The sequence below is a fragment of the Rhinolophus ferrumequinum genome (genome assembly GCF_004115265.2).
Source record: "Rhinolophus ferrumequinum isolate MPI-CBG mRhiFer1 chromosome 15 unlocalized genomic scaffold, mRhiFer1_v1.p scaffold_54_arrow_ctg1_1, whole genome shotgun sequence".
NCBI classification, from domain to species: Eukaryota; Metazoa; Chordata; class Mammalia; order Chiroptera; family Rhinolophidae; genus Rhinolophus; species Rhinolophus ferrumequinum.
The window spans coordinates 3,441,391-3,462,385 of record NW_022680357.1 but is presented as its reverse complement, the minus strand read 5'-3'; the positions used below and the strand labels follow the sequence as shown (position 1 = coordinate 3,462,385).

Genomic DNA, 20,995 nt, shown 5'->3' with positions numbered 1-20,995 from the left:
CCACCTTTGAAGGAAGCGGCCTGTGCTCCCCCTGTCCGAGGTCCACACCTCCCCACACCGCAGCCTGGGCCCAGCACAGAGCCACACTCGGTGTCTGGTGACAGAATGGACAAAGGAATGCCGGGAACGTCACTCCAGGAGCCATTCCCAAAGACGGGGCCACGTGCAAGTAAGGAGAGGTGAAAAGAAAAGCTGACGTAAGGAATCCAGTGCTTACCAGTTATGGAGGAATTTGAGAGGATGGAGAAGGAGCAGACGTTGTGCGACTGGTTTTCAGAGGGTCTAGGAAGCAGGGTTCTCTGTGGAGGGAAGAGTGCCAACAATCAGGCGATGAAAAGACCCCAGGCCAAAAATCACCGAGGAAACCAGCACAGAGCTGTAAAGGGATATCCCCGATAACAGGGCGCTGAGTGCAACCAGATGGGGGTTTCTAAAGCTGACGGCACAAGGATTCCTGGGGCGGCCTACATCCTGTGCACCCCAGGTGACGAACATGGGGTCCTTTCTGAAAAAAGCCCCGAGGGATCAAACTTCTCAGAACGCTCCACTGTTAAACCAGAACATTCTTCTGGACTTGGCTGGAATGCAACTAGTCACATATCTGTTTACAACCACTCAAAGTGGACTGTTGCAAAAGACACCTCCTTATTCTGGACCTCCTTGAATCCGGGCTAAAGAACATAACGTGGCTGTTTGTAACACAGACGGGCTAAGGGCCCGAGGCGCTCTGCCTCACCCAACAGTCCAGGACCCGCCCCTCCTGCGGGCCTGCCCAGGGCTCTTAGGTGTGAATAATGAAGTTCCAGTGTGATGACTGCCGTCTGAAGGAAATGGATCAACTGCCGACACTGTCACTGAAGTCAAATATTAACAGAAAGGATCTGTCAACACAGAGGCGTCCCGAGGACCTCCGGCTCTGAGTGCACAGCTGTGTCTCTGCTGATGCACAGACGACATCTCCACGCCCCTCAGAAGCGCCCCAGGCTGTTGGCACAGAGCAGAGGAGGTGCTATCGGGGCTGCACACTTGCCAGGAAGGGCCGCAGGTCTGCTCGGCTGCCGAGAGGCAGTGAGTGGGGTGACCGCCGAAAGGTCAGGAGCTGCAGGTATGACACCTTGGCTCCAAATGCACTTCCTCAAAGGGGCAGGTGAGAAATATTTTAGGCTTTGGGGCCATATGGTCTCTGTCGCAGCTACTCAGCTCCACGCTGCTGGTATGAAAGCAGCTGTGGACAGCATGGAAATGAATGATGATGGCCATGTTCCAATTAAACTTTTCATAGAAACAGTAAATGGAAAAGACCACATATTGTATGTGATTCCACTTATACGAAATGCCCAGAACAGGCAAATCCACAAAAAGTACATTCGTGGTTGCCGGGGGCCGGGGCAACGTGGGTGATGGCTACAGGGTTTCTGTCAGGAATGATGAAAATGTTCTGGGGTTGGACAGTAGTGCTGGTTGCACAACCCTGTGAATGCACTAAAAACCACGGAACTGTACACTTAAATGGGTGAACTTCACAGTATGTGAATTACCTCTCAGTCAAGCTGTTAAAAAACAAAACAAAAAGCAACCATCGCAGGCCAGGGGACTTGGTTGGTGAGCCTGGACCTATCAGCTATGGAGCTCCCCACTCAGCCAGGGCGGGGATGCATGTACTTCCCCAAATACACCAAAACCAAATGCATGAACACTAAATGACCGTTGGCCCTAACACGGGTTTGAACTGTGCGGGTCCACTTACAGGTGGATTTTTTTTCAATAAATACCTGTACTGTTTTCGATCCGCGGTTGGGAGTCCGCGGATGTGGAGGGCCGACTGTTTGCACTGTTCTACGCCATTTTATATAAGGGACTTGAGTATCCGCAGATTTTGGTACCCGTGGGGGGTCCTGGAACCAATCCCCTGCGGATACCGAGGGACAACTTAAGTTTTGGGGGAGTCAAAAGTTATACACGGATTTCGACTATGCAGGGGGTCGGCACCCCTAACCCCTGCGTTGTTCAAGGGTCAACTGTAGTCTACACACACACACACACACACACACATACACACACACACACAAAACCTTGGGATTTAGGATACCAATTCTTTCCTAAGACCTGCCATGCAACGTCTCATTTCTAAATAAATTCATCTCAAGAGATTTCTTTTCTAAAGGCTCACAAAAGGAGACCTATGCATTAACCCCAAAACAATGCACATGCCTAACTCCCTTCGCCTATAGTCATGTCAGAATTTCAGCTTCGCCTCTTTTGTCTTTTTTCCTCCGAATAAAACTGCCCTCTTTCTCACGTGCCTCTCATTCCTGGATCTCCCCTCTGGTCTGCAGATGGCATCTATGGGGCCCCCCGGCGTTCATCCTTCTGAGCTCCAGAGAGGTCTGACCTCTGGCCAATCCGTACACCTTGCCAACTGCTTCCACCGACTATGTATTTATAAATAGATGTTCTGAGAGTCCTCAAATATATCCCAATCTGGGACATGGTTGGGACTTGAATCCCCAGAACTTTCTTTTTTGCAAGCAGTTTTGAGGTTGTACCTGATTATTTCCAGGTACAGTTAGGGTCACTGTTACTCCTTTATTCACCCTATTCATAAAAGGAAGGAAGGGGCAGGGGTTCCCCATTTCACACGAATACCCAAAACACGGGAGGAAACCAGTGTGTCCGGGCAGCTTGGCTAGTGGGGGTGGGAGGCCGGCCCTCGCAGGCCCGACCGGGGTGCCTGACCTGGACCACCAACGGCTTCCGTAGGTGCCGGTTCTGCAACTTCCGGGGCTTTGGCAAGAAGAAATCCGACTGCATCTGTGAGGAAAACAGTACCCTGAGCGTGTCTGCTCCACAAACAGGTCGGAAGGCAAGCGGGGGGGTGGGGGAGGGTGGGGGAGTGCGCGGTCCCCTCACTTACACTGATGGAGTTCAGGTGCTGAAGGAAAGTCAATTCTGTCTCTTTATTGGGAGAGAAGAGCTTCCCATGTCGGCTGTTGGGTGGCAATGTTGTTGGGACAGCAAAAAGGCCACCATCTGAGTCACTGCTTCCTGTACTGGAGGGACCAGCCACCAAGAGGGGTCTTGGAGGGTTTCTCAAACCTAGAAAAGGAGAAGGGAGAGTGAACACAGCTACCCTCACCCAGCGATATCTCCAGTGTGAATGGAGCTCTACCAGGAAGAAAATCTGGAAGAACTCCTGATTCAGTTTCCTGGAAAGGAATTCCCTGTATCTTAGTCCCATAAAATCTGCTTTTCCATCTTTCTCTCTGAAATTCCAGTGCCCACTGTGAGCAGACAGGATAAATGTTCTTTACCACTCTGATACTCAGTGGGAAGAGCAGCTACGCCTTCAAAGACTTTTCAGAGTCTGAAGAACCTTCCAGATCATCTCGTACAGACCAGGATCAGCAAACTCTCTCTTTAAAGGACAGGGTAATAAATGTTGCTTTGTGGGCCTTACAGACTCTGTTGAACTTAGTGGAACCAGTTCTGCAGCTGTAGCACACAAGTAGCCACAGATAATGTGTGTGTGTACTAGTGAGCACAGCCGTGTGCCAATAAAACTTTATTTACAACAAGTAGGCTGTGGGCCGAAGTTTGTGGATGCCTGGTTTAAATCTCTAACTGTCTAAATTTCTAATCTGTACAGAAAACAGACCCAGAGACAGAGGAACAGAAAATATTTACTTAGGAATCACTATTTTGGGCCTCTGCTAGCAGTTTTCATGATCATAGGTGCTGCTGATTCATGGTAGGGTGGGTCTTTTTATTTGCAAATCTGTGAGGCATTCATGGCATTCAGAGACCAGGTCTTCAAAGCACTAGTCTGGTTCTAGCACTGCAGGTGCACTGGTCTAGAAGCATCCTCAATTCAGAAAGAAGGTGGATATTAAAGAGTGCACAGAATGACAAAACTTTAAAAACAGAATGGAAGGCGGGAAAAGACTGTACAATCCGCGAGCTAGCCCCACCACCGAGTACCATGCCTTTATCTGTAAGGACCGCCCACCCACAGCGTGCTGTGCTGGGAAACAGGTTAGCGCAGCAGCTTACTTGTTTTACTTTTCTCGAAGGCCCCCATAAAGTGCTCTCAAGGAGATGGAGCCTTCCAGTACTGACAGGCAGGCTATTCTCCACACAGTAAGTTAGAGAAACCATAAAGCTAGTGACATTCTCTGAATGGAAAATAATCCTAGAGAACTGTTAACACATCAGGGCATTAGGTGTATTCGGCCAAAAACGTACTGCAGGTTTTGGAGCACCCGTCTAGCTCAGAGTAAGAACAGAGGTGGGGCTGCGTCTTGTATGATGCACCCCGGTCATCCCGGCAGGGACCCCGGGTAGTCCAGGACGGCCAAGGTTCTGCAGTGAGAACGTCTGCCTACATACAGGAGCCGCTTCGATGCCCTTTCTGCCTGGTGTGGAGGACATCTGGGGTACAGGACACAAAGGAACTCTCCAGCCCTCAGCTCCGGCCTCCCCATGTCAGCTCAGTCTCAGGAAAAGCTGCAGGACTTTGAGGGGCGTGGGGAAGGAGCAGGGCTCCGGTGCACCCGCCATGGACCCAGGCACAGGACGCGTGGTGGGGCGGGGCCGCAGAACGCATGCAGGTTTCTTACTTCTTCCTTTCAAATGCACCCAGAGTTCATGACTCGAGCCACAATAATGAATGTTTTATTACAAAAATACTAAGCAAGGAAAACCGAGGCCTTAGGGAAATGAAATGGTTCATGTTGATTTTGGTGTTTTACGTATCCAGTAACCCCATTAATTTAAATTCCTCCCAAGATATACGACTGGGGTAAAGGAACACCGTGAACTGGCAGGTCAGCCTGTCTCTTTTCAAGGCTTGTGTCAAAGTGCTAGAGAATCCTTCGACTAAGGCTTCTTTAATATTGGAGTTTCTTTTTGACATTTTTTTCCTTTTGGTTTTTATTTGAGGCTTAATAGGTTAGATGTGAAGAAAAACAGTCTCTAGAAGTTTCAGAAAGCACCAGCTTTTGTCCGACTTTAAGCCACCAACTCAGCATGTTATGGAGGCTTCGGTTCACCTCACAAAGCGTGATCCCCCAAAGTGAACAGACTGCCAAGGATCACACTCCCCACCAGCTCCCACAACCCCAGGACCCGAAAGCCCTTGCTGACAGGCTCACGTTCCCTGAGGTGGTGATTTCTGTACCGTCACCCCACCTGCCGGACCGTGGCTGGCTGACTGGGCATCCCGCACCTCGGCTTTGGCACAGCCCCCCGGCCCCACAGCCTGCCCCGATGGTGGGGATTGGGGGAGCATGGCTGCTGAGCCTCACCTGAGGGGCAAGGTGCGGAGCTGGGCGAGAAAGTCTTGCTGTTGCGCAGGGCAGACTGGTTTCGAGGACAGCGGGGGCTCCGGGAGCTGATGGTCACCACCTTTCCTGGGGGCGTCGTCGACTGCTCCTCCTGGGCGGGCCTCACCGAGGCCGTGGAGCTGGCGTTTGCTTCGGGAGCCTAGGACAGACACGGGCCGAAACGACGGCCAAACTCAGCTGTGAACAACGGTTCTGGAATGAGCGTCCCAGAGCGGGAGGCACAAGTGCTCCCAGAGGTCAGAGGGACAACCAAGGCCCCGAGACCACACTTTCATGGCGGCAAAGGTCTGCATCCCTGAGTTACTGAGCAGCGCCCACGTTCAAAAACACGTCAGGCAGACACTCGGGAACCACCGCTCTCCCTCCCGAAACCTCTGTCCTCACTGCCCACAGGCAGGTGGCACGGACAGGCAAACCGCCAGGGAGGGACAGCTGAAAGCAGTGGGCACCCCTAGCAGCCCAGGGACTGCCGAAGCTGCCAGAAGATGCTGCTACAGGACAAGCGACTGTAATTGGCCTCCTCATAAAGCAAGACTACGACGACCACAGTGGCGTCTTCTGGTCGGAAGTCAGACAAAGGAAATACAGATTTCACTTCTAGAACTAAACACAATCACAGCTGAAGAGCCCCCTGCTGAGTCAGAAGCCCAACCCCGGGGGTTTCGTAGGCGGCCGCGGCCTCCACTCCTGGGTCCTTGCCAGACACGCTCCCTTCCAGCCACAACCATTCTCACCCTGGTGACTTCACCAGCCATCCTCCTCCTCCTCTCTCTTCCCCGGCACCCAGGCCCCAGGCCCACCTGGGGGACCGACTGTCCCGTGAATTGCGGAACCTCCGTCCACACTCTCAGCACAGCCTCGTGTGCTCTGCTCGCTCCGCGGCCCCGCACCTCCTCCGTGGCCCTTCAGGCCCCGGCCCTGACCCACCTTCTCCTCTCCGTGGGGTGCCCCCACGCCCACCTCTGTATCCCTCCTGCTGAGCTTATTCAATCTCACTCTTCAATCCCCCAGCCAGCCTCTTGCCAGCATCCTGACCCCCCCAGGGCACCTGATTGTCAGGACTTGACAGGGCCAGGCTGTCCATCTCTAATTCAAGGTCCCCAATCTCAGCTGGGGCTTCTGGTCCCAGCTGCGTCAGAATCACTTGGTGGAGGGGGTCAAAACACGGTCGACGGCCCCAAGAACCTGAACCTCTAACGAGTTCCCTGGGGACGCTGAGGCTGCTGATTGGGGACCCCACTTTAAGACCATGGCTCGGAGCACCCTGCTTCGCATTCTCTGCAATAGTATTTCCAACCTGCTCCACCGTCCTCTTTGTTGAGGATGAGGCCACTACCTCAGCCAGGCTGCCTCCAGCCTCCTCAGGAGCCGGCCCCGGTCGGCCTCCTTCTCTAAGGTACTGGACATGCTCACGTGTCCTAGTCTCCTCTCCTGACTCCTCCGAAAGACAACCTTGAAAAAGTGCTTTCGACTCCTCATCTCTGCCCAGCCACCCCAGTGTTGTGTGTGCTTGTCCACGCATCACCTCCACACCGCCAAATCCAAAGGCCACTGCTCACCCGCAGGCCTTGCCTTACCTTGCAGCGCGTCCAGCCAGTTCCCACCCACCCCTGCCAGAGCCATCTCTCACGAGCACTGATTCACTTCACCGCTGCTACGGAGCGCGTCCATGTGAGCACTGTGCAGCGGCGGAGCCCGACAAACGGAGAGGTGCCCAGTGCGAGAGGCACACCGGAAACCACGGCGGAACACTGAATTCAGACCAAGTGCGTCTGCCCAGGGAAAGCGGAAGGGGTGGTGCGTGGCCCCAGGCACCCCCTGCACTTGGTTGTGAACCTGAATCTGCACTGAGGGGGGCACAGTGAGCCTGCAGTCCCAGCCTGTCCAACGAGGCCTCGTTCAGCTTCCTTAGCTGTTTCTTCTGGAACCTGTGACCTCCAGGCTTCTAAACACCACACCACACCACACACCCATTTTGGGACCAACCTGCTCTGGACTCTGCTATCACGTGTCCCACACCGCCTAGACGTTCCCATCAGCGGTACTTCTGCCCCATCTGCAGCTCTGCTAATCAGCCTCCCCCAGTGTGGGGGTCACAGGCCATGGCCTGCCTGGCGTGGCCTCCCCTCACTGGGCCGCCGCAGCCACTCCCTGGGCTCAGGGACTACCCACACACCCTGGAGCTCCCGAGGAGCCCCAGACCACTTCAACTAGCCCCCTCCTGGACGGCTGCCCACGCTGCTCTGCACGGCACTGCCCCCACGGCAGCCCCACGGTGCAGACCACAGCCCACAGCCCGGCATCCCATCTGTCCCCTCCCAGCTCCACCCACGCGCTCCATCGAGGCTGTGCCACCACCGTCCTCCCAGGACAGCCATTCTAAAGCACGCACTCGCCCCTGTCATTCTCTGTGGACACCTGACACTGCTGACACTTAGATATCTCAGCCTGATCTGCTCAGCTCCAGGCCGAGTCTGCCCCCTCGCCTGAGCACAATGTGCCGTCAGCCGGTACGCTCGGGGTCAGCAGAACCACTAAAGCTCAGAAAGGCCCACAGGGATGATCTGCTGGTCGCTGTCCTCTTTGGAGCCCTGTGTGAGCCCCACAAGACAGGGAGCCAGAGCCCTGACCCGCGCTCTGCGTAGCCCTGCTCAAGAGAACATGGTCTGCGACAGCCTCCGCCTCCCTGGTCACCAGGGTCCCTGCCTCCTGCCCGGCCCCAAGGAGCCTGTGGGACTTCTGGCCGACTGCAGTGGGGCCGGGCCTATTTGCTGAGCCCAACAACGCTCACTCACCAGCCTGGGGTTGACCTCAGTGGAGATGAGCTTCAGGAGGCAGCCGAGGAGGCGCTGCTTGTGGAAGGCAGCGGGCGGGGAGCTGCCGGGGGCCTGGCCCTCGGGGCCCAGCACGGCCAGCCAATCGTACTCCAGCTGCAGCTTGCTCGGCTTGCCCATCATGAGGTAGACTTCGGCCAGCGTCAGGCTCTCGGAGGTCTGCAGGTTCCAGCCCTCCTCGCGGAGCTGCTGGGCCAGCCGGCTGGCGGGGACATCCTTTGGGGGCTTGGCGGCAGGCTGTCCCTGAGGCGGCGGGAGGTCCGAAGGGCTCGCCTTCTCCTGGGGCTCCTCTGCAGGAGCGTCTGCTAAGTCTTTAGTGCAAACATCTGGCTGGAGACCTGGCCTGGGCTGAGGCTCCGGGCCAGGCGGGCCGCAGGTGGGGGATGGGGCCCTGGTACGGCCAAGGTCGGCTGCCTCGGTGCTGCTGGGGGCACGCGTCTCTGGGGAGGCACACGCCAAGGGACGAGAGTCTGTGCAGCGGCACAGCTCGGGGATGATGAGGTCTTGGCAGGACTTCATGTAGCGGGGGAAGGGGTCCAGGAGGGAGAGCTCATCCTCTAGTTCCGGGAGCTGGCCACAGGCACACATCATGGCCCCGGGCTCTTGGGCAGGGCCATCCCCACCCTCTGCAGGAGCGGCCGTAGGGGTCTTCTCAAGCTGCACCCCAGTGTCCTGGAGCCCGGGGGGAAGCCTGTCAGGAGCGTCCAGGCTGCTGAGGCTTGGGGCGGCCCCCTCCCCAGGGGCACTTTCAGGGGAACTTTCTCCGGAGCTCTGCGAAGCATCGGTGGAGGGAGGAGGCCGCCCCCCGACCTTGCCCTCGGTGCTGCCCCTTGGGCACTTCACCTGGCCCCTGGCCGTGCCTTGGCCACTCTGGATGCCCAGGATCTGGGCTGGAGGCAGCGTGTGGGTGTCCTTGGTGCTCTGTTTGCACCGGCCGCCCTCCTGCCAGTGCACCGTGCAGAAAGCCTTGGAGTGTACCACCCGGGCCACCCCTGGGAGCGGGGTCAGGGTGCAGTTCTCTCCTGGGAACAGGTGCAGCGCCACCTTCTCCTGTGACGGCTCCACGAATGAATCCTGCAGCTGCCGCTCCGCAAGCGTCTTCCGCTGAGGGCACTGTCAAGGAAGCACATGCAGCAGTGCCCGCCCCTGGTCACCGTGGGGCCTTGGGGAAAGCATGAACCAGGCATTTCCTTCTTTGGGAACCCCACACCCCACACTCTCCCTCCTGGCTAGGGACTGGACAGGGCTGGGAGCCAGCCAAGGACAGGAAGAACTGGGTCTGTCCTTGGTCATTTCGTTCAACCTGCTGGCAGGGATGCTTGGGCCACCCTCCGCGGGCCAGAAGGTGGCCACTCACCACGTGGAGGGCTGCTGTGACAGTTCTAACACTCTAAGGTCAGAAAGGGGGCGCACACCCAAAACCCAGAGGACGTAGGGATGCAGGTTCTAGTTCAGGTTCGACACCATCTCACAGCACAGCTGCGACACCCATGGGGCCCCCGTGCAACCCGAGGACTGAGATGTGGGACCCCATTCCCCGGCAGCAGGTGCTGCAAAATTGGCGGGGGGCAGTGCTTAAGTAGGAAAGATACGATTCGCACTTCATGGAGCGCCCACTTCTGCTTCAAGAATTCGATGAGGCTGGAGACCTTCCGATGGAGCTCCACGATCATTCTACAGGAAACAGAGAGGAAGAGGGAAGCTGTCAGACAGGGAGGCAACCTCCTGAGGAGCCCCGGAGGCGGCCGGCAGCACGACGATGCTGTCAAGACTAATGACATCCCGGGAGGGCACCAGGAGGGGCCAGCAGGGCCACTGAGTCCTTTTCTTAAAACTTAACCTTTTAAATTGAGGTAACTGGTGACTCACATGAAGCTGCAAGACAAGACCGAGACCTGTGTACCCTTTACAGCGGAAGATGTCACCCCGGATGTGGACTTTGGCACAACCCACCATCTCAGTCTATTAAGAGCCTTCTGGGTTCTAGAAGGGGACGCTGGCCAGCCTCAATGAATCCCAAGAAAATGAAAAATACGTGTGGGAGGAATGAAGCACTGACACATTACAACACGGGTGACCCTCGAAAACATGATGCTGAGTGAGAGGTCACTGAGAAAGGACCACACAATGCGTGGCTCTACTGATGTGTAATGTCCAGAACAGACACAGAAGGTAGACTCATGGCTGCCGGGGGCCAAGGACCAGGGCAGGGGAATGGGGAGCGACTATTCAGGGGGGTATGAGGTTTCCTTTTAGGGTGATGGAATGTTCTAGAACTAGACAGAGGTGGTGGCTGTACAACGCTGTGAAGGTACTCAATGTCCTGAATTGGAAACTTTAAAACGGCTAATGGCTGACTCTACGTTCTGTGACTTTTACCTCAATCTAAAAAAAAGATGTATAACTGGAAAATGGTCCATACCTACAGTGGTGCCCTGCCCATAAACCAGACGCAAATCTTCAGGGAAATGGTAAGAGGAATGGAAAGGGGCTCAGGGGGGAAAGACGAGGGAAAGATTCTGCAGCCATCAACCTGCCAGCCACGACGCCCTCCGACATCCCGCTCTTGACCCAAGAGACCCATGCCAGGTGTGTGTGTGCAGCTCGGTGCCTCCAGGTGGTGCCCCAAAATCTGAGGACCCCAACAATGGTGCACCGCCCCCACACCCTACCCCCACGTAATTTTACAGCACTGGGTGAAATCTTCTCATCCAGGGGCCCTCGAGAGGACCTGAACACCGCCCTCTGGCCCCAACCCTCGCAGCTGGCTCCCCCACAAATGCCAAAGGCAGTTACCTGAGCCGGGGGTTCTGGGCAAGGCTCTGCACGCGAGCCCAAGCATGATTGTTCCGCGGCTGCAGCTCCACGGGGACTCTCAGGGGCAGGCGCACTGGCTTCTGGTCCTCTTCGTCACTCACTCCTGTGACAGGAAGGGGCCGTGAGAGCCTGGCAGAGACCGTCATGCAGAAGGCAAAGCACTCGGCCAGACAACTCAGTCAGGAAGGAGCTGTGGGCTAACAGCCCAGGAGGGAAAGCAGGGCTGGCGGAAACGCCTGTGAGGACCTGGCCTAGAGAAGCACCGGCACCCACAGAGCCAGGGCCACGACCAGGCCACGAGACTCGCTCTTGACATGGCTGCCACTTCGTCTGAATGCTGCTGTGGCTCCTGAGCTGACCTTGACTGACTGAGTGGACACAGTGCAGTGACCAGGAGCTTTGGACCCAGACACTGCCCATGGGATTAGGCAGGCCCAGACGCAGAGCCACCAAGGCAGACTTTTCTAGCTGGACATGTCCATCAATAAATGGAGAACAGAACGCCTCCCGACCCCATCCCAGCCCACCTCCCACATACCGTCTGGGTCACAGAGCTTCTTCAGGGCTCGGCACATGGGTGCTTTGATCCGCAGGTTTCTCCCTTTGTAACGTACTGTGGTGGCCCTGGGAAAAGTTTGAAAGAAGTGCTGAGGCCTCTAACTGAACAGTCACTCCCCACCCAGTGCAGTGTGGAAGGGCCAGCGTGTCCAATACACACAGGGCTCAGAGCAGGCAAGGCCCTGGCTGGACGCCCCCCCGGTCTCCGGAGCGCCTGCTCAGCCCATGGCTCTGGACGCCCCACTCCTTTCCCGACCACACCTCACACTGCAAAGGGGACACCTGCCATTTACAGGAAACGTGCCCTGCCCTGCCCACCTGCCTAGCGACTGGCGTGGCACGAGCTCCTGTCCCCATCCCCTGGAAAGCCCATGACAATGGAGCCGATGTCAGATGACACGCCCTTCTCTCGTCCTCCTTGGGGTCTCGCGAGAGCAGGTCTCAACCCGTCTGTACATGACCTTTCAATCTAGCTCTAGGCCACGGCATCTCCACATCAGTGACGTCCCCTGGTCCCTCTATAATCCACACTATAGAGGCCTGGGGACCTGGAGCACACAGCCAGCAGGCATGGGGCATCATGTGCTGTGCTCCCCCAAATGACCTGTAGGCAGGCCCAGAGTCAGCAGGGCCTGGCCCAAGTCTGGTGACACTCTTGTCTGAACACTGCTGTGGCAGTAATTTATGTAATGTTAGAATTAAAGAAATACTACAAACGAGTACAAAAGCCACAAAAATAGGTCCTTCTAAAAAAGCAGTAATTTATCTAATGCTACAATTAAAGAAATACTATAAACGAGTACAAAAGCCACAAAAATAGGTCCTTCTATAAAACATACTTGGGATGCTTTGGAAATAATAAAGGTAGGTTGTTTTAAAAAATGGCAGTCAATCTAAGTGCGGGGAAGAAAACTATTAAAGCCTAAGGGGCACCTAGAAACAGTCTGCCGTCCCAATGCTCGTTCCACTTGAAAACGGGAAATTGCAAACAATGCATCTTGGCTAGAGCGTCTGAGATTAAAAACCACCCAGAACTCTGAGGATTGGCCCCCGTCAAAGAATAGGCCTTGGCCAGCCACCCAGGGGTTGGTGAACAAACGTAGGTTTATGTTTTATGAAATATGAACAGGTCCTTTATGAAAGGTCCTTGTATGTTGTGTTTATGACTCTGTTTTAACTAACTTTTTCAATTGACCAATTCCCAACTGTGACCCCAGGAAGACCCCAAGAAGCCAGCTTCCCCCCCTTTTTGACAATTCAGAGAGGGTAAGTCTGCATTGAACAAGCACCACACTCCACTGAGACCAAACGCTTGTCTTAGCCACCTGAACCCAAGGGAATTTCAGGCTGCGACTATGGAGGTGTGAGAGTAAATGATGCTTGAGCAGAGCTGAAGGGGAGGGAGCTGGGAGGAGCGTGTGGAAAGAGCAGTAATTAAGTACCGAGTGGATTCTTAAAGAACCTGCTCCAAAAAGGGCTCCGGGGACAAGTGCACTTTTCTGCCCATCATCATTTTCTGCTGCGTCTGCCCCCAAACAAAACAAAACAGCAGCAGGCGAGACGTAAAGAGCAGGTGGAGCTGTGTCATGTGGCACCTGTGTTTGTCATAATCACATTTTCCGTTAAACTGCTATTTTGTGACTTCCTTTTTTTTTTTTTTTAAAGTAAAATTGAGCAGTCCCCTTTTTACGACTAGATAACCATTCTGAGATCACAATCCCTTCCCTTTTCTCTCAAATGGAAGTGCTAGGAGCAGCCCGAGGCTGGAGTCTGCACAGGTAAAGAAAGTCTTGCTCAAGGGAGAAGGCCTCTCAGGCCTGGCCTTGGTCTCGGGTCAGGGTCCGAACTCCCCACCCCCACACCAGCGAGACTGACAGGCAAAAGGGTTTGAGAGTACTATCTGCAGAAGAATCACAGTGTGATCTCTGATGGAATGTAACACAGAGGGTTCTAGCCGAACCCCTGCACTGAGTGTCACTTTGATAAAACAGGCAACAGAGCAATTCCTGTACGTGTATGGGGGCCTGGCTTTCCTTTCTGAGAGATTTCTTTTCTTTCCTGCAAAGTTATTTGATACATCTGAAAATAATGCTGCTGCGCTGTGACCAATGTAGTAAGATTTAATTTTAGAGCTTTTCGCAATTCATTTAGTCCTTTATCTCATTCCACAATTTTATAACAAAAGGAGATTCACAGTTCATTGAAGAAGGTCTGCATGAGAAGCGTGGACAGGAACTTGGTTAAACACCAATGCTTTTTGGTCTTAAATCAAGGTGCCATACTAATTTCCCACATCTCTGTTTCACCTTTACAGGCTTTTTGCTTTGTTCTTAAACACTAATGCCTGTTGGTGAAAGAATGGACCCATTAACCAGTGGGACAGAATTGAAAGTCCGGAAATAAAACTACACAGTACAGTCCGTTGACCTTAGATGATGCAAAAGCTGCTGATAGAGGAAGGATGGTCCTTTCGGCAGGTGAGGCTCAAACAACTGTACCCCCGTGGGCCAAAAAAAAACACACCGCGGTATGAACTTCACATCACATACAATAATTAATCCCAAATAGATGATGGATTTCAAGCCATAAAACGTTTAGAAGGAAACAGGAGAATATCTTTGTGACCTTGGATTAGGCAAAGGGTTCTTAGATACAACACTAAAAGCAGAAAACATAAAAGAAAAAGATGCCAAATTGGACTTCATCAAAGCTAAACACTTCTGCGCCGTAAAGAGCGCGACGAGTCCCAGACTGGGAGAAATATTTGCAAATCACCTATGTGACACGAGACTTGTGTCTAGAATTTATAAAGAACTCTCTAAACTCAAAAATAAGAAAACGGGCACAAGATTTGAACAGACACCTCACCAGAGACAATATGTAAATGGTAAATAAGCGCAAGGACGCTTAACATTAGTCATCAGGGAAATGCAAACCCAAACCACTGCGAGATATCGCCTCACACCCACTAGGATGGTTCCAAAGAACAAACCATTTGGTAACACCGGGAGTGGGGAGCGACTGGAGCTCTCCCTGGAAAGCAGTCTGGCAGTTCCTTATAGCTAGGCACCCTCTCCTACCTTGGAGGTATGTGCAGGAGGGAATATTTAAAGTCACTTAGTCTCTTTAACAGCCCTTGTCCCTCTCTGGCGGATGGTAACAGACCACAGAACAGCTACATAGGGGACCTTACTCCACAGGAAAAGGCCTGAACGGACGCATGCAGCCACGTGGATGGATCTGCGAGTGCAGACTGCAGAGTGGGAGATGCCGGTCTTAGAAGACCACACGGGTATTATCCTGTTCACATGACATTCTGGGAAAGGCAGAACTAAGGGACAGAGAGCAGCTCAGTGGTTGCTGGGGCCCCGGAGTGTGGGGCAGGGGATGATCCCAGTGAGGCCGCATGAGGGAGCTGGGGGTGACGGATCTGAGTTGTATCTTGGTCGTGGTGGTACACAAACCCATGCATTTGTAAAAACTCACAACTGTAAGTGAAAAAAGCTGCTCTAAAAAGGCTACCTGCTGTATGAGTCCAACTCCATGACCTTCTGGAAAAGGCAACTATGGAGACACTACACATCAGAGGTAGCCAGGCCTCAGGGAGGAGAGGGATAAATCAGGGGAACATGGGATTTCTAGGGCAGTGAAACTACCGTGTTTCACTGAAAATAACACCGGGTCTTATATTAATTTTTGCTCCAAAAGACGCATTAGGGCTGATGTTTCAGGGGATGTCATCTTGAAAAATCATGCTAGGGCTTATTTTCCGGTGAGGTCTTATTTTCGGCGAAACATGGTACCCTTCAGATCCTATAACAGTGGATACAGGACACTGCGCATTTGTCAAAACACATGGAATGTACAACTTCAAGAGTGGACCCTAATTAAACCATGGACTTTAGCTAATATTAATGCATCGATACCGTTCGTCAATTCTAACAGGATGTACCATTGAATACAAGATGCTCGTAACAAGAATGTGTGCAGACGAAGGGGGTGGACGGGAAACCTCTGTACTCATGACTCAATTTTCCTGTAAACCTAGAATGGCTCTCAAAAGTCAAGTTTGTTTTAAAAAAAAATTATGGAACTATAAGCAAAACACAAGAGTATATAAATTATTAGAAATTACGGAACTAAAGGAATGCTTTCACCCAAAACAAGGGGCTCTCCTGCTACCCCAGGACTGCCAAGATCCTCAGATCCCCACGCTTCCTGCGGAGCGGTCTGGCCCGACTCTCCTGGATCCACTCCTCACCCCACGCCACCCCCACGCCAGCCCCCTCAGTCCCGTGGCTCCTTTCTCACCTTGCACCTTCCATTCCTTTGGCCCCCACTGCCCCTCTGTGCGCCCAGTTCACCTTTTTCTAAGATCTGATCCTAAACGCCATCACTTTCCGAAAGGCCTTCCCTGGGCACTCGATGTGTAGGCTTCCTGCATCCTGGCAGTTTCATGATTCCATTCATCACAGGTTATTGTGCATGTCTCACACACACACACACACACACACACACACACACACACATCTCTGTTCTATGAACTTCATTAGCTGCCCTGCCCAGCTCTGGCACACATGGGCACTCAGATCCTTCTAGAACTTATGAATGAACGTGTCATGCAGCAGGCTTTCCGACCTCTCTATGGCTACGGACAGAAATCTTTTCAGTGAGCTGGCACGGCACCTTGTGCTGTTTCAAACCTTTTCTTGGGTGTCTCAGCACCTGAGAGACAACAAAGTAACAGGTATGGCACCCAGGCCCAGAGCAGCCGGGTGAGCAGGTCAGGACCCTAAGAGCTGAAGGCGCCTGTGACGGGCTTCCTCACAGCTGGCTCACTGCCCATCCATCCAAGGTGGCGCTGTGGTGACCCACTGGCTGAAATCCCTGTTGACAGGAGCAAACGCCCTGTGGGCACTGCCTGAGAGGCTTCTGCTTCCCTCACCACCTCTCCGGTTTTCTTTCCCGCTATGCAATGCACGAGGGCCATGTGAGCTACCTTGAAACTGGCCTCTAAGAAAAGAGCATCTCATTTTCTTCGCTTCTACTGGGATGTGCAGACGAAGGGTATGCAGGTGGCCGCTGTGCTATCCTAGCAACTTCACTGATGTTGGAACTTTTTTATGATAACATTTTCTGAAAGATTACAACAGTAGCCATCTTGCCTCTTAGATGCAGAAGGGTTTGGAATATGACACTCTTTTGTCATAGCGGAGGAAGGAGCTGATGGCACCTGGCATCAATGTGCTTCTCTGCCAGAGGGTTCCTGGGACTCGGACTGAGCAAGGCGCAGGGCCTGGCCCGACACACCAGGCTGGGGATTGGGGACAGACCCGTCCAGAGGTACAACCTGGTGAAGAGCCTGCCAGGCAAACACCCGTGGCAACAGGGGGAGCGCAGTGCTGAGTCACACACGAAGGACACATGACGTCCAGATTTCGCTGTGTCTGGGGGGGGTGGGGGGTGTCGGAGCTCACAGCCAAGGGCTGAGCAGGACCTTGTCACCTAGGGAGGGGCTGCAGTCGGAAGGAAAACCCTATCCATCAGTAGCACTCCTGCGCCCCCATGTCGGACACCGTCACAGGGCCCGGAGGAAGGGGCAGGAGAGCAGCAGAGGGTGACGGGCCCTCTGCTGGACACTCCTGGAGCCCAGGCCTCTCTGGGCTCTGCCGCAGCAGCTCCTGCTGCCCCTGACCCCTGTGGTCTCCGGGCCACACTGAGGGACTGATCCTTCACACCCCACAACCCTCCAAAGGCTCTCAGAGGGTTTTGCCACACACAGCAACAGCGTCCACTCACGACACGGCCCAACCAAGGCCTAAAAGGCACGTGTGGGACATTTTGGTTGTCAGAAATACAGGTAAATGCATTTTTATAAGCATATCCCCATAGAGAAAACTTCCCACAGCAGTTTCAAACTAATAAAAAGAACTCTTTCCCCAATAGGGAATTTCTCTCCTCTGATCAGATAAAAGTATATTCCTGTTAATTATTCAAATTAAAAAAACCACGTATGGAGCAGAAAGTGGGGATGCCTGTGTACCCACCACCCTAAGAGAACCCTGGTATGAGGTGGGGGGTTATGAATCCAGATGCCCCAGAGGCCACGTGGCCACACAAGCAGCTGTTCGGCCTTGCTTCTGGAAACGAGAATGGGACCTTCTGCCCGGAGCCGGCTCGTCACCCGGCGACCCCGTTGCGAGGGCAGGCACTGCTGTGATGGACAGCCTCACACCAAGGGCTCGCCCTGATCTAAGTATTTCCCGGAAGTGGGACTGCCGGGCGAGAGGGGCGCACACTCACGGGTGGGATGACTTACAACCTCAGTCTGTTCCTGCTGTTTGCAAACACACAGTAACGAGCTGAGACCTCTCAATCCAGGCGTGAAACCTGACACCCTTTTAATTTGCCTTTCTTCTTACTCTAAGCCCAAAGCAGTGGGTGGCGCAAGGGAGGCTTCTGTGAAGGACGGGGGCGTAACATGTATTCTGGTTCCTGAGCTGGGTGGCACCACTTTGAGAAAACTCCTGGAACTGTGCACTGAGGGTCTACGAGATTTCCTGCAAGTTCATTATATTTTAATGCTCAAAGAAACTGCATTGTGATTTGGATTGCAATGGCACGTGTCTGTCGATTAATTGAAGGAGAGCAGACATCTTTACGGTGCCACGTACGTCCATGCTATCAATCTGGCATCAACCTGGATCTGGCTGAGGCTGAGGTCGTGTCTGTCAGGTATCTCCACTCTACGCTCCTCCCACCTCCTAAATGGTTTTAAGTCACCAGAGCACAGCACACTTCAGGGAGGGAAGCTATGTGACCTTCCCTAAGGGCGGAGTATCTGCATACATTACGTGGAATTCTGCGTGGGAGATTTGTATCGTGTCCCTCATTTATTTTTTTATTCAATCATTGATTTTATCAGTATGGACTCATGGAAATTTATGCTTTAGTATGTTACCAAGTAAGGAATCAAAGCACATACATGATGCAGACGGTCCTCCTGAATCCCTGCATCCCCTCAGCTCAGCTTCACTGAGGTGGCTCCTTGCAGAGACTGAGCAGTCTCAGCTCTGCTCCTGGGTTTATCGGTACCTTCAGACTTTCACCTCAGAGCCTTGCGGCTCTCCAGTCTCAGCAGCCCCTAAAACTGACCCTCTAGCCATTTTCAGACTTATCACAACAAGCCGTCCCCACATACATCTCTGGTCAGTCAGGAGGCATCAAGCATGCAGGTCCCTCTAGACATAAAGGAGACAGTCCCACACACCCTCCTCTCTGTGCTCTTACAAAAAAAAAAAAAAAAAAAATTAAGACAAAGCCAAGCAAACTCACTGCTTTTCCATCAAACCAACCCCCAAACGCCCTTGAGCACCAAGCAGAAAGCCGGGAACACCCGCTCACCCAACAAATCCAGGGCAACTGAAATAAGAGGCGGGGTGAGATTTGCCTCCAAAATCGCAGCACAGGGGTTCCTGAGATGTGCCAACACTGCCTGAATCTCTCAGATCCTGGAGCAAACACAGCTTCCACCTGACAAGCGCAGGGCAGGTGTGAGGGTAGAGAAGGAAGACGGGACACTGAAGCTGCAGCAGGCGAGGCGGGTGTGGGGGTGACAAACGACCCACGAGGCCATGGTCAGATCACTTCCTACTTGCCTTGGACCATACCCCACACCCTTCCGGGAGGCCCCCTTTGCTCAATAATACCCGTTTTTAATTTGAAGGCCACCTGCACTCCTGGGCACTTGGGGTGAAATCACTGTTTTTTCGCACAGCTCTGACAGTCTAGTCAGTACCAGGCCTGGCTCCAAGTAGCTGGCAGCTCACAGATCTAAAGCCTCAAGAATCTGACACCGGCACCTGTAGAGGCAGGTGCTGGGCTGGAGCCAGGGCAGAAGCACGCACAGCCAGCCCCACCTTGCAGGAGCTCACACCTGAGAGGCGGGCTTGTAGGCCGTCCAACCCCAGGCTGAGGGACACAAGAACCAGGGGTACCAGGAAGGCAATGTCCTGGGGATGCAGCAGAGGCCAGTAAAGACTGTTCTAGGCGACAGCTCGACCCACGGGGCAGCTGGGCCTGGACCAGCAGGGCTCTTGGGTGGTGGGTGGGGCCATCTAAGACACGGAGCGGAGAGGTGTGGGCGAGAGCACAGAAGCTCTGCTGGGGTAAGGGGGAGGGACAGGTAGGTCTTTCCAGGTCTGTACTTCAGAGGACAGTGCAAACGCCCAACAGGCGCAGGTGGTGTCTCGCGGCACAGCTCACACTTACCCAACCTGAATGAGCTCATTCAACTTCGTGGCATTCTTGTCATCCATACCTTTAAATGGAAAAAGAAACGGACGTGACCTTGAAGCAGTTAGGAGCAAAACTGGTAGATTCCCGTAGAGTTACCTTCAATGGAGAGTCAAAACGCTTTCCAGAATAGCTCACTTCTCCCGGAATAAAACCCCGACGTTAGCAGCAGCCCCTCCCCCAAAGTCAAAACAAGGTGTCACCTGTGCTGAGGGTGCAGTCCCCACTGGACATCCTCTCCACCCATGCAGACTTTCTCAGAGGGACCACTGCTGCCTCAAAACTCCTTCCCAGGCCCCTGGCTACGCGGAACCTCCCCAACTCGTCCCCGACCGCATAGTTCAGAGACGCTTTCCCCAGGGTAACCACTGTGCCCTGTGCACACTTCTGATGGGCTCTTGTGCTACCTGCCGGCCTGCCTTCGTCCGCTACTAAGTGCTGTCTTCAGGAAGTGTGAGAAAACAAGAAGAGTAACCAGGGAATGGGGCAATCTGGGTGGTGGGTGCTTCAGTAAAATTCTTTGAACACTTCTATATATTTTGGTGGGGAAAAAAAACCCCAATAAACCACAAACACATAGCCAGACTGAAAACCAAAAACAAGGACAAAACCTTAAAAACAGCCAGAGACAAACAATGCATCCCCTGTCGAGGAACAAGGACACAGCTGGCCGGTGAACTGTCCCCAGAAACAGTGCAGGCCAGATCCAGTGAAACACTTTAAAGTGATGAAAGGAGAAAACCGTCAAATCAGACTCCTACACCCAGCAAAAATAAGAATGAAAAGTAAAGCAAGACGTTTCAGACAAATACTAACTACAAGAATTCATGGCCACCACAACTGTATGACAAGAAAGACGGTTCTGCAGGCTGAAGGGAAACGGCTCCAGATAGAAGCAGATCTTTAGGAAAGAAGACATAGCCCCAGAGAGGCGAGTGAACAGACTCGCTCGTGAATCAAGTTTCCGTGCAGCCTGGCCCTCAGACAGGCATGCAATCAGATGAGCACACGAGTCTCAGCAGCAGCTGTGAGGCTGCAGGAAGGGAAGGTCTGCAGTGCTGGAGTGTGTGACACGGAGGCCCAGTCTCCATGGAGGTTTGTGGGTGCTCGAGCTGAGATTCAAGGGGAAGCAGGAGTTCACAGGCAAGG

General features: G+C 53.5%; 1 protein-coding gene across 2 annotated transcripts in view; it reads right to left on the bottom strand.

Annotated features, from left to right (window-relative positions):
- Window positions 1-20,995, bottom strand: part of CRAMP1 (cramped chromatin regulator homolog 1) — a 59,103-nt gene that overhangs the window by 10,683 nt on the left and 27,425 nt on the right. The window contains exons 6-14 of one of the 2 annotated variants that reach the window (XM_033101551.1): window positions 19,823-19,871; window positions 11,532-11,617; window positions 10,973-11,096; window positions 9,769-9,850; window positions 8,138-9,280; window positions 5,304-5,481; window positions 2,915-3,096; window positions 2,737-2,811; window positions 218-299 (exon numbers count right to left, since the gene is read on the bottom strand). In XM_033101551.1, the coding sequence (XP_032957442.1) occupies window positions 218-299; window positions 2,737-2,811; window positions 2,915-3,096; window positions 5,304-5,481; window positions 8,138-9,280; window positions 9,769-9,850; window positions 10,973-11,096; window positions 11,532-11,617; window positions 19,823-19,871 (2,001 nt within the window). The remainder of the gene's footprint in view (window positions 1-217; window positions 300-2,736; window positions 2,812-2,914; window positions 3,097-5,303; window positions 5,482-8,137; window positions 9,281-9,768; window positions 9,851-10,972; window positions 11,097-11,531; window positions 11,618-19,822; window positions 19,872-20,995) is intronic. The other variant, XM_033101552.1, reaches the window with a different exon arrangement.